At 35.7% G+C, this 13,530-nt stretch overlaps 1 protein-coding gene across 17 annotated transcripts in view; it reads right to left on the reverse strand.

The window, feature by feature from the left end:
* Positions 1-13,530, reverse strand: part of MPDZ (multiple PDZ domain crumbs cell polarity complex component) — a 105,177-nt gene that overhangs the window by 35,896 nt on the left and 55,751 nt on the right. For 9 of the 17 annotated variants that reach the window (XM_087886254.1, XM_087886252.1, XM_087886248.1 and 6 more), the window contains 5 exons: positions 11,957-12,061; positions 9,369-9,461; positions 4,112-4,289; positions 1,788-1,898; positions 574-657 (listed from right to left, as the gene is read on the reverse strand). In XM_087886254.1, the coding sequence (XP_087742380.1) occupies positions 574-657; positions 1,788-1,898; positions 4,112-4,289; positions 9,369-9,461; positions 11,957-12,061 (571 nt within the window). The remainder of the gene's footprint in view (positions 1-573; positions 658-1,787; positions 1,899-4,111; positions 4,290-9,368; positions 9,462-11,956; positions 12,062-13,530) is intronic. The other 8 variants (XM_087886259.1, XM_087886258.1, XM_087886257.1 and 5 more) reach the window with 1 other exon arrangement.

A 13,530-nucleotide genomic window follows, 5' to 3' on the forward strand; every position in this document is an offset into this window, starting at 1 on the left:
TTCACTAACAATGCTAGTTCAAATTTCACAGGCAGATGGGTCCAACACAAACAATAAGATAATTCCTGTTACTACAATAGCCCTGAACCTTCATATAACAGCTTGAGCATCTTTGGTAAATTATACCTTTAATGCATAACCATATGTAACAAAATAGACTCCTTTTATTGTGTATAAGCAAAATAAGAATTATTAATTGCTAAAATTTGTTGATCAACAGAAAACATTCATCTCCATAAAGCAATGCTTTAACTCTCTCCAATGGACAAATAAGCCATCTATGCCTATGAAGTTACCTTATTTTATTTTGTTTTTTATTTCATGAAGCAGCATTAAAAGACTACCAGAAGAAAATACAGCTAGCTTTCTGGTTGATTGCTCATAACTAAACATTGGAAATCCCCTTAGAAGGTATTAGGGTTTCATATAAAGAGCACAAATTAAAGACACTGTTTTTACATCACCAACATTCAGCAGGCAAATGTATTTTCCCATGCCACAGCAAATTCACAAGCTTCCATTAGTTCTGCATACAAATCACCAACATTCAACAGGACTACCCATGCTATTTACCTGTGATGACTGATGGTAAAATGGATTATTAAATTTCTGCCCACCAGGAGCAGAGGATGCTAAAGAGCCATAAAGAGATATTGGCTGGGAAACAAGAGTTATGAAAAGAGCCAGTAAATCAAACATGCGAGTTACAAAAAAAAAAATATATATATATATATATACAGGAAGTATAGTTTCAAGTGATGCAAGCAACAATATTAAAATGACTGTGCAAAGTGGCTGAAAGCCATATCCTTTTATGGAGGGCTATTTAGTGATTCTGCACTGCAGACTTTCTCTCCTGATTTATGCTTAAGAGCAAAATGAAAAGTACAGGGAAAATGGTAAGGAAAAAGAAGGCAATATTTGGGCAACTAATTCATCTTTCAAATATATAGCCTCGTGTGGATTTCTTAGCCTCTGCACAGATCACAATTTCTTTCTGGCAGGCATGGCTAACAGGTGGGAAATCAAGATGGGATATGTACAGATATGCTATATATCTGGATCTCAGCTGCATTATTTAATATTATGATCTCCAGAGCAACGCAGTATTGAAAAATCCTCAAAGCTTTACTCTATCATTGATAGCAGAGGTGTCCAACCTTGGCCATTTTAAGACTTGTGGACTTCAACTTCTAGAATTAAACACCCGTTTTATAGCATGTAAATATTTTATCAATTTTCTGCATGATTAAACGAGATAGCCTCTGACGTGCCATTTCCTGTTTCCAATCTACACAGATTTCTACACAGATTTTTCACCACAAAACCAAGGACTAATTCAGGGGTGAAATCCAGCAGGTTCTGACAGGTTCTGGAGAACCAGTAGCGGAAATTTTGAGTAGTTCGGAGAACCGGCAAATACCACCTCTGGCTGGCTCCAGAGTGGGGTGGGAATGGAGATTTTGTAATATCCTTTCCCCTGGAGTGGGGTGAGAATGGAGATTTTGCAGTATCCTTCCCCTGCCACGCCCACCAAGCCACGCCCACCAAGCCACACCACGCCCACCAAGCCATGCCACAGAACCGATAGTAAAAAAATTTGAATTTCACCACTGGACTAATTGCAACCTCAACTAATTCTGCTCTTAGTTTTATAGATGATGTAAGATTTAGAAAGTGAAGCCTCAGTTCTACTCCAAATTAACACAATTTGGAATAAATGCTTAACTTTGGATGCATACTTATGGTTCTACATATCTTTTTTCCCCCTCTCTTCATATGCTTACCCTTGGTTTGCTTATAATGCTCTGTACCGTGAAGACTACTGGGTTGCCTGCTCTTCGAATGGCTTCCACCGCTTGCTCATGGCTTGCATCTCTGAGATTTATTCCATCCACCTGAAAATGTAAGGCCTAAGTTTAATACACATAGCTAAAAATGATGGAAAAACTCCTAAAAATTATACCTATTTCTCTGTTTTATGTAAGCAAACAAAAATCTGTAGCCGGTCCTTTCAAAAGTTTCAGTCCCTCCTTTGCAGCATTTCATTATTTAGCAAGATCATATTATTATGCATGAACACCACAGGTTGCAATTTTCAGGATATACTATGAGAGTGGAAGTTATTATTGTAAGTTATCATTTAACATTGTTTTATATCTGGGAATTTAATTTATATCTTTAGTGGTTCAGATATGGAGCTTAAATTAGACTCTGATTTCACTGGCTGTCAAACATAACAATTTTAATTTTTGTTTGGAATCTAAGATCATCTTAAATTCAAGACTGTCAAGTCTTTGGCATAAACCTGGCATAAATCTACAACATTACATATATAACAAGGATTGTGTAAAATGTAGTAAGCTAGAGGAATATGAAGGGATTTTTTTTTTTAAAAAAAAAAAAAAACCTCAATGGATTCTATACATCATTTTGTATAATAAATCCATATTACTAATATTTGTGCATTTGTCTCTTAATAAATGTTTCAGAGTCAAAATACACGGCAATGGTCATAATCGCTATAGCAGCTTTGGAAGTGAATGATAAATAATTCATCCTTTCCAATCAAGATTGTGTTTATCTGTTTCACTATTGTAAGCACATTTCTAATAAAATAACATTGGCTATTTTTAAAAATGAGATGGTGGTATACAGTGTATTTATTTTTTATTAATTTATTTTAAACATTTACCATTATTTTTCAGAGTATAAGACACTTCGGAGTATAAATTGCACTTTATGTTTGGGGGAGGAAAATAAGAAAAAAAAAATCTGCTTGAGAGGTTCTCCGTTTGAGAAGCTGCGTTTGCAGCCTCCAAAAATTCCAAAAGGGTGGGGGCCGGCAGGTGGGCGGGGCTACATTCGGTATATAAATCACACCCAAATTTGCACCCTCTTTTGGGGGGGAGAGGGTGTCTTATACTCCAAACAATATGGTATATGGCCACCCATTTTTCAGACAACTAAGGGCAGGTCCCAATAAAATTGTTTTAAAAACTATAAAATAATTTAGGGAAATTTATTTATTCCGTACAGCTTCAAAATGCTACCTTCTAACCTCCTGTTTTCTGAAAAGAGCCTTTCAACTGTGAAGTTCTGCAAGACAAGTGTTCAAAATCTGTTCTGATATCTGAAGATAATGAGGTTATATTGTTAGTATTGTAGAAGGAGAACCATGTTAGCATACAGTAGCCAAAAATCAGAAGGACACTGGTAGTATCTTTTCAGGCTTGGTTGTTTTCCTGCAGATGTCTCACTACCCAAACTCAGTAGTATCATCAGTGTTACTAAGGAACGGGGTACCAACCTCAGATAACACCAAGGACCCCTCATTTCAAATATGAACTGCAAACTGCTCCTTTATTGAGCATCTTTTCAGACTACCAATTTTTAATAAAAGATATAAACTGTCATGACCTGTATCTCAGTCCACCTGATACATGGGTGATTCAATTATTGTGGGATTTAAAAAAGGTGATGAAAGAAAAAAGGGTGGTTATGCAGATGCAGGTTATATATGAGTCACATTTCAAGTACCTCATCAATTAGTAATTGTAATGTCAAAAACCATTGTGTTTGTGAAGGCCTTCTGAAAAGGCCTGAAGCCTTCTGGTATATGTTAAGTTCAGCAGTCTCCTGCTCTATACAGCTAGAGTAGTTTTGTTGTTGTAAAAGAGGCACCTTCACATTTGTGATCAAATGTCCTGAAAAATTAAAATGCTCTCATATTATTTTTTCCTCAGTTTGAGTCCTGGTGTTGTTAGTTAGTTAGTTAGTTAGTTAGTTAGTTAGTTAGTTAGTTAGTTAGTTAGTTATTTTTTATTTATTTATTTATGTGGAAATACAGAGTTGATCAAACGAAAACCTCTTATTCAAGTACATTATAAGCCAGTCGGCTATGCCATATTTTTTCATTTACTTTTAGGAGTCAAGATTCTTGCAAAAACATTGTTACATTCTAAGGCAGAGATGGGGAACTATGGTCCTTTTATGGTCAGCCTACATGGCTGACTCAGGAATTCTGGGAGTTGAAGTCCACACGTCATAAAGGGACCATAGTTCCCCACCCGTTCTAAGCTCATTTTAAAAATGGAAACCAACATAATACCTCCACAATTCTATCTCCTGTTTTTAAGGTTCCATTTTTGCCAGCAGGGCTGTCTTCAAGGATGTGTTTGATGAAGATTCCTCTCATAACTTCACCATTGTTCAGACGACTTCCCATACCTCTTCCACCAACAATGCTGATTCCCAGAGACTTGCTAGGCTCTCTCCAGAGCTCAACCCTACAATGACAAATAACCAAAAAATAAATTGCATTGACTGAAATGCAATTTAGCCAGAAAAAAAGGTTTTTACTAAATATGGTTAAACCTAGGTGCTTAAAATTTAAACAGCAACATGCTGTAGGGCTTGTTCGTGAGATATTTTATTTCATTATTTTTATTTATTTAATTTATTTTCATCCTGCCTTTATTATTGTGGTTGACTAATTGAAAGTTAATCCCGCCTTCCCTCCCCCACCCCCATGTATCTGGCGCCCTCCTTCTCTATCTTGTGTTAATGATTTTATTTTACCTGCTTTGTTGTTTTACATCTGATGATTTTAATGTTTTTCTGCTGTAAACCACCCAGAGTCATTTGAACAAGATGGACAGCAAATAAATTTCTTAATAAATAAATAAATAAAATAAAATTTATTTTTATAAAATCATTCAAGGTGACAAATATGCCTAATATTTCTTCCTTCTGCTATTTTCCATACAACAATAACCCTGTTACTTGTTAATCCCTAACAATAACAGTAAGCTGGACTGTGAAAGAGCGACTAGGCTACGGTCAAGTGGTCAGTTTTCATGCCTAAAGCAAAACTAGAACCCATAGTTCTAGTTTTTGGCCTTGTTCACTAGAACAAATTGACTCTCTAACACAGAGGTGTCAAACTTGCGTCGTTATGGCAGTGTCACGTGATGTATCGGGACTTTTTTGCCCTTCGCTAAACTGGACGGGGGCAGCACGTAACGCATCCAGCCCGCAGGCCGCAAGTTTGTCACCCCTGCTTTAACACTATGTTTTTTAACACTATATATTCCATTCAGCAACCTTTACTATATATAAGATTCTATTAGTAATGCTTGTAAGGATCATTGCTAATAGAATGAGGAGGAGAGAGGAGAATACACCGACAGCTTCTCAACTAGGTTCTCGGGTCAACTTCATTGCTCAAAGTTACATTCTGAAGTTCTTTCCGCAAAAGGGTCTCCTCAAACTCACAATTTTGACGTCATTCATAAATCCCATTGCTATCGGTTTGTGCGGGCTTTACAAAATTAGGACAACAAAATAACAGAAGGGCCTGTCTTTCATGGTCTTTAAAAATATTGCCATGGTGATTCCTGTCCAAAACTATGTGAGCCTTCACAAGTGCAAATAAGGCAAAACCAATGTTTATGATTTGGGGAACTAATGAACACACATTGAGCTAGAAAAGGCGTTTCAAATCAAACTACTATAGGTAGTCCTCAACTTACAACAGTTCATTTATTGACCATTCGAGGTTACAATGGAAATGGAAAAAGTGACTTATGACAATTTTTCACACTTACAACTGTTGCAGCCAGGGGTGGGTTCTAAAATTTTTTACTACCGGTTCTGTGGGCGTGGCTTATTTTGTGGGCATATCTTGATGGGAAGTAATGTGACTGGGTGGGCGTGGCCAACTTTTTTTTTTTACTTTTAAAAGCATTTTTTCCACAACCTTAAGAGGTTGCAGAAAAAAATGCTTTGAAAAGCCTCTGCCGATCAGGCAACTCAGCTGGGATCGTCAGAGGCTTTTCAAAGCATTTTTTTTTACCACCACTTCGGCTGAAGAGGTTGTAGAAAACAATGCTTTGAAAAGCCTCTGACGATCCCAGCTGAGCCGCGGGATCATCAGAGGCTTTTTTTTTTCTTTTAAAAGCATTTTTTCAGCCAAAGAGGTTGTAGAAAAAATGCTTTTAAAAGTAAAAAAAAAAAAAAAGCCTCTGATGAGGTGGGTGGGGTAAGCAAGCGGCGACTGGGCCGGCGACCGGTTCGGGGACGTGGCCAGCCAATGTTATTACCGGTTCTCGGAACTACTACAAATTTTTACTACCGGTTCTTGCGAACCGGTGCGAACTGGGACCAACCCACCACTGGTTGCAGCATCCCCAGGATCACAAGATCAAAATTCAGATACTTGGCAACTGACTCATATTTATGACATGTGCCCCCAGAGGTCAATTGTTTACAAATATTAAGGAATCACTGCAGTTGTTAAAGTAAATCTGGCTTCCCTGCTGATTTTTCTTGTCAGAAAGTGACAAAACAAAAAGGTGATCACATGAACCTGGGACAATGTAACTGTCATAAATACATGCCGATTGCCAAGCATTCAAATTTTGATCATGTGACCATGGGGATGCTGCAAGGGTCATATGAAAAAGGGTCATCAGTCACTTTTTTCAGTGCCATGGTAACTTTGGTCATTAAATGAGCGTTAAGGTGAGGACAACCTGAATTACAGTACATAGGAACCACTTGTATTTCTTCTTTTTGCTGAAGCAAAGATCACATTTTATATCTGATCAATTAATACTCCTTTTAGTGTATAGTGTATATTTAAGAAGAAATGTACTCCTAATTATAGAAAAGTATGTATACCTGTAAAAATAAATAACTAAAAGAACTATTAATTGATTATACACATAATGGTAAAATTTTCCTCTATCACTGTGTCACATTTGACAGGCTGACGTTTCTTTTAATTCTTGCTCTGTTTCTATGTTTTCTCTACCTCTGCTCCAGGGAATGGTGAATGATACTGTTTTTCAAAAAGTGAAATTAGTAAGAGTAGAAATTGTTCCTTTTGTTATGTTTGTTGAACTATGCAAGTAATATTTTTTTTAATGGAAAATTCTTATAACAACAACAGAAATATTGCTGCATTTATTATCAGAAATTTTGAGACTTTAGTAAAAAAAAAAAAAAACTAAGAAAGAAATATAAATCTCCTCAACCTTTAATCCCAACCCACATGGGCCAGTGCCACCATGTGGCCAAGATAACCATTTTTTACACTATATTTTTAGATCTATGTATTTATTGGTGGGCATTCTCTGGTTCAAATCCACCATCAACCAGGGAAATTTAGTGAGTCAATCACTAGCTCACAGCACAATTTTAGATAAGCAGGGGGCTATGCAGTGGAGAAGTGGAGGAGAAAGAATTTCCGTCTAGGAAATGAAGTAAAAATCTAATAAACTAACACAAACAAATAAGCAAATACTATTGTATAAGCTTGAGATTGATGTGAAACCTCTTAGAGATAATTTTGTATGTGAACAATGAGAAATTATATGAATGTAAATATGATTATATGATGAGAGACACCTTAACACCATTTTGTCTCCTATGTGGTCTCCTCCTTTTTGGCTCATAACTACTGCTTTAAGTTCAAGAGCTACAGTCAATGGGTATATAGCCTTTTTTTTCCTAATTCCATTAGTACAGTACCTGAAATGGGAACTCAAAGACAGAAAATCTCAGCAGCACATCTTTTTTTCCCCAAAGCTTTCTAAAATGAATACCACTGAATTCACTAAGTCTAAATAGCAAATGGAGTACAAGTAATCCTCGACTTATGACCACAATCCGACAAACAGTTTGGCTTTAGGAAAACTCATCCTGTAATTTACAACTTTTGCACTGTAAAAACATCTTGACTACATGTCTTGATCAAGGTAAAGCTGTAGAAGCAATTTACATAGATTTTTGTAAGGCTTTTGATACAGTAGTACATGATAAACTGCTGTTGAAATTAAACTCTTACGGCATTTCTGGACCTTTGCACAAGTGGATTGCTGCTTTCCTGTCTAATAGACTGCAGAAAGTCAAAATAGGGAACTCGCTGTCTAATCCTGCATCAGTTAACAGTGGTATTCTGCAAGGCAGCATTTTAGGTCCCATGTTTTTCTTGCTCTATATCAATGATTTATGGGATCAACTTAAAAGCAATTGCGTCCTTTTTGCCGATGACGTAAAATTATTCAATACTACAGATAATTCTGTTGTTTTGCAAAGTGATCTTGACTACGTGTCTGAATGGTTGTCCATTTGGCAACTTCAAATTTCAATTAGTAAATGCTCTTTCTTACATATTGGTAAACGTAATCAGAATGTCAAGTATAAGTTAGGTGGCAATGATCTAGCAGATGACCCTTACTTTGACAAGGACCTAGGTATACTTATCTCTGACAACCTATGCTCCAAAGTTCATGGTAACTGTGTTGCTAAAAAAGCATTAAGAGTTGTAAATTTAATTTTGCGAAGCTTTTTTTCTGGAAACATTATATTGCTAACTTATGCTAGACCAATCTTAAGAGTATTGTTCAACTGTTTGGAATCCCCACCAAATATCTGACATCAGTACAATCGAGCGGGTTCAGAAGTATTTCACTAGAAAAGTCTTGCACTCTTCTGTACACAATAGAATTCCCTATGCTACTAGGCTAGAAATTCTCGGTTTGGATAACCGAGGATAATCACTTGCTGTCAGACCTAGGTATTGCATAGATGTAATAATGCTTTACCTGTAAATGACTTTTTCTGTTTTAATCTCAATAATACGCGCGCGAACAACCGCTTTAAACGCAATGTAAATCATTCTAAACTTGATTGTAAAAAATATGATTTCTGTAATAGAGTTGTCAAAGTCTGGAATGCTCTACCTGAGTCAGTTGTCTCAGCTACAAATTTTCACAGTTTCAGTCACAAATTGACTTCCATGGACCTTATTTCACATTTAAGTGGTTAGTAGAGGGGGCATGCATAAATGCACTAACGTGCCTATCATAGGTCCCTGTCATTGTATTCATTTTCTTTTATTCTAGTTCTCCTTTTTGTTTGACAAATTCTAATAAATAAAACAATCGAGCCCAAAATTTCCTTTGCTAAGCAAGACAGTTCTTAAGTGAGAATGGTCTTTTTTGCTACAATTCTTAAGTGAATCACTGCAATTGTTAAGTTAGTAAAATGATTGTTAAATCAACCTGGCTTCCCCATCAACTTTGCTTGTCAGAAGGTTGCAAAACATGAGTACATGACCCTGGGACACGGCAACCGTCATAAATATGAACCAGTTGCTAAGCATCTGAATTTTGATCATGTCACCATGATGCAAGGATCATGTGAAAAGTAATCTTCATTTACTTTTTTCAGTGTCATCGTAAAATTGAATAGCCATTAATGAATGGTTGCAAGTCAAGGACTGCCTGTATTCCTCCTTAAAACTTTCAAACTGATCAACTCGGCTCTAGTCAGAAGATTAGCTCTGAAAGCAAACACACCGTCTTGGTTGATTCCAGTTACTGTAGCCTGTGTTCTGAAGCTCACTTTCTTCTCCTTCTCCTTCTTCTCGTTCTGGTAGTTCTGGAATTTCTCTGCATATAAACAAACTTTGCTCTAAATCAAAAGAAATCATTATGATCCCCCAAACAGTTCTTTTAATATATTTCTTTTAATATTTTGCATGTGAGAAAATTGGAGGGACTGGCAAATAGCACAATAAATCTTTAAAAACCTGTAACAAACAGAAATATACATTGGGGATAATAATATAACAATGATAACAACATTAAAGGATCATAGGGTAATGAAATAAAATAAGATCAGTTAGACCAGCCCTGAAATTACACAAAGATAGAACATACAACCAAAAAACATCCTGAGATTTATCAATGCAAACAATATTAAAATATAAATACAAATTCAGAATGAAAACATCAGCATTGTTTGTATACTGCCTTATCCACCTTTTTAAATATAACCCATATGATATTGGCTGGGATCAAATCTCTAATGCAGAGGTCTTCAAACTTGGCAGCTTTAAGACTTGTGGACTTCAACTCCCAGCATAGCTGGCTGGAGAATTCTGGGAGTTGAAGTCCACAAGTCTTAAAGCTGCCAAGTTTGCTCTAATGCCTCGATATACATGGTCCAAACACATTTCAAAGGTTTTGTGGATAAATGGAGATGAGGTTTGTTTGTTCTTTTTTTCCAAATGGAAGCTTACTACACTTCATAGGTGCCAGATTTTAAAGAATAGGTTTTTGGAAGTTTGGAAGAAGGTTGATATTGGAAAACATAGTTAAAGAGAAAATGGGAAATAATAATCTTTACCCCTCTAGGGCATAAACTGATTTCTTTCTTTCGCCCTACCATACAGCCCTCTGGAAGATCTCAAAATCTGCTCAGGGAGGGTTGCAAATTTTTTGAGAGAGAAGTTATGATAAACACACCGTATCACTGAATTGCACCCACAGAATTTTCCAAAGAAACATTTCGAATTAATTAATGTATATTTAATATATAGGTGGCTCTGTTAAGAGAGATCTTGCAGAATATCAGCTGGATTTCTGTTCCAGTGCAAAAACAAATACCATATCTCATCTGAATTGTAGACATCATCTATAAAAACTGATGACAATGCTTCCCAAAATATAAACCCAGACTAGCGTAATAGAACTTTCTGTTCATGTTCTTCTTCACATTTCAATCCATATATGGAAGAAATACAATTTTTATGCCCCAGAAAACCTTTTCATACTTTCCAAAGGCAGGAAACTCCATCTGATAATTTTGGATTACATAGAAGTTTTTAATACATCTAATCTGACCGTAGACGCTTTGCTAAGCCTCACCGTAATTTGCATGATTTAAATTTATTATACTGTATTAATCCAATTAGGTATTTATGGCTAAGCATGATCTGTAAAACCAACTGCAAATTAAGGCTTAGTACATATACATGAACCAGGACATACTGTCCGTTCTCCACCTTCACGGCAATGCATAAAAAAGAGCAGGGGAATGTGGGCAGGTCTGTTAGAAACTGCACACATATTATAGACTATTTAGCATAAATTCACTGCTTTTCTATGTGTACTGAAGAAATGTGAAAGTGAAATGAAACATATGGTCCTACTGAGAATGGACTAGGCTTTGTGATTGTCTAGTTTCCGTAAAGTGGGACAAATAATGAATATACCTAATGATGCTTTGATTTTGATATATCTCCCCACTCCCTCCAGCAATTATACAACCATGCTAACTACTTACATGCATGGTAACAACCCTCCCCCCATCCCCTTATAACATCTTGGGCAATTTCAATAGGAATTAGGTTTGCAAGATCCCACAGAAAGACCTAAATTATCCTCCATACAACTGTTAGGCTTAGACACTTGTCATTTAGTAACGTAGAGTTGTTGGGAATTTACCGGGTAGTTCTTTCTAACAGATAATGTCATGCAAAACATCAGTGCGTGATGTGTTTGTCTCAAAAATCAAGAAGTCAATTCAGTATATATATTTTCTGAAGCCCCAAGTAAAGTAGCAGCCAAGACATTGCAGAAATGTTGATAAAATGGACTTTGCGTGAAATAGACCAAATTTTAGAAGTGATTCACATCACTCGCATTAATTACATCATTTGAATAACACCATTATTATTCAAATAAATTAAACTGATGCAAGTGACTTAATTTGCATAATGACATCATGATGCAAATAATAGAAGTAGCTCCAGTGATATATTCTCCAATTTAATGAACAATCGGCAATAACAAACATCCCCTTTCCCACAGTCAAACTGATAAATTGGGGGTCAGTATACCATAAATACTTTAGGACACAAATGATTAGCCTGCATATTCTGTTGCCTGCATTTTTTTTTTTGTTCCCTTATCTAGAATAAATACTTATAACCCAACCTTCCCCTCCACTCCCAAAAAGAAAGAACAAGCAAATTTGTATTTTTCCAATCAATATCAATGCGGTTTTTCTTCATCGATTCATGGAGTGTTTTTTATTCATGGGTGGACCCAATTAAAGGAAAAGGAGTTGTTTTTATTAATAGTACAGTATTCTAAATTACCTCACAGTGTGTGAAGGGAAAACATCTAATGGCATTGTTCCTTCTGGCTGCTGCCCTAAACCAGCTTGGTACTCTTCTAATTGCTCTGCTGGCACATAGCTAATGCTGCAACACAAAATTAAACATGAAATTAAGAAGCTGCAGATGTCCGGATATAGTTCAGTATTGAGCAATAGAGATTTTTAAGGCTATAATTCACAGTGTGGCATCACACAAATGTCTTCTTCTTGATCCAGAAAGCCTCCTTTTCATTCATTGGGAATGCACCAAATGCAAACCACAGGTCAATGTATAGCAGCAACACTTAAATTTATATACCGCTTCACAGTGCTTTTACAGCCCTCTCTAAGTGGTTTACAGAGTCAGCATATTGGCCCCAACAATCTGGGTCCACATTTTACCCACCTCAGAAGGATGGAAGGCTGAATCAATCTTGAGCCTGGTGAGATTTGAACTGCCAAATTGCAGGTAGCCGACTGACAGCAGAAATAGCCTGCAGTACTGCACCCTAACCACTGCGCTACAAAACCAATATATTATATTATATTATATTATATTATATTATATTATATTATATTATATTATATTATATTATATTATATTATTATTATATTATATTATATTATTATATTATTATATTATATTATATTATATTATAGTATATTATATTATATTATATTATATTAATATTATATTATATTAATATTATATCATTATCATATCAGTTATAATGTGCTTTGTGCTGTGAAATAAACACACTGCAACTTCACTGTCTAGAAACAGTGTCTTTTCTTTAACTGAATCTAATAATGTTTATCTTTGATTAAAGGAAATCCTCTAACTTCTTCCTCATTCTTGAAAATGGAAACCTTGAGCAAACTTATATTATTCCTCCTACCAGCTAAGACGTTCACTAGGTGACCTTTTTATTTTTCAAATTAAATTGGTAAACTTTCTTGATGAATGGATAGATGTAATGTAATAGATATTCAAAAATTTCACTATGGCTAAACCTCACTTGCTGGGAATTTAAAACTTCCTGTTTTACATTGTTTTTAACTGTTAATTGAACTAGAATTTTTAGTGACATTTTAAAATTTGAAACAGTTTTACTGTTATTTTATTCTTCGGACTTCAGCTTGGGTACTTTGGACATGCAATGAATAAATGTGAAATATTTGTAGATACTAATTTCAGCCAAAATACGGTCTCTTTTCTATGAAGATTATCTCCAGATTACAGAGTTCCTTATAAAGGAAGCAAAGTATTAGGTAGCACCCAAGAGACATTATGACACAACTGAAAGAACATCATTCTTTAAAAACATGTGTGTGAAACTCGCAGCATCAAGTTGCCATCACGGAATATATTGCAACATTTTTTCCCTTCATGGAGCTGGGGTGGGCGTGGCCTGTGTGTGACACATCCGGCCTGCGGGCCACCAGTTTGACACACCTGTTTTGAAACATTTGATATTTTAAAAGGAGCAAAATGTAACTAAGATAATAGTGAAGGAGACTATGAATGTTAAAAAGTTATGAATGAAATGACATTAAATTAGTATCATTCAACAA

Source organism: Pantherophis guttatus, chromosome 2 (genome assembly GCF_059756535.1).
Source record: "Pantherophis guttatus breed Tessera chromosome 2, ASM5975653v1, whole genome shotgun sequence".
In the NCBI taxonomy this organism is placed as follows: domain Eukaryota; kingdom Metazoa; phylum Chordata; class Lepidosauria; order Squamata; family Colubridae; genus Pantherophis; species Pantherophis guttatus.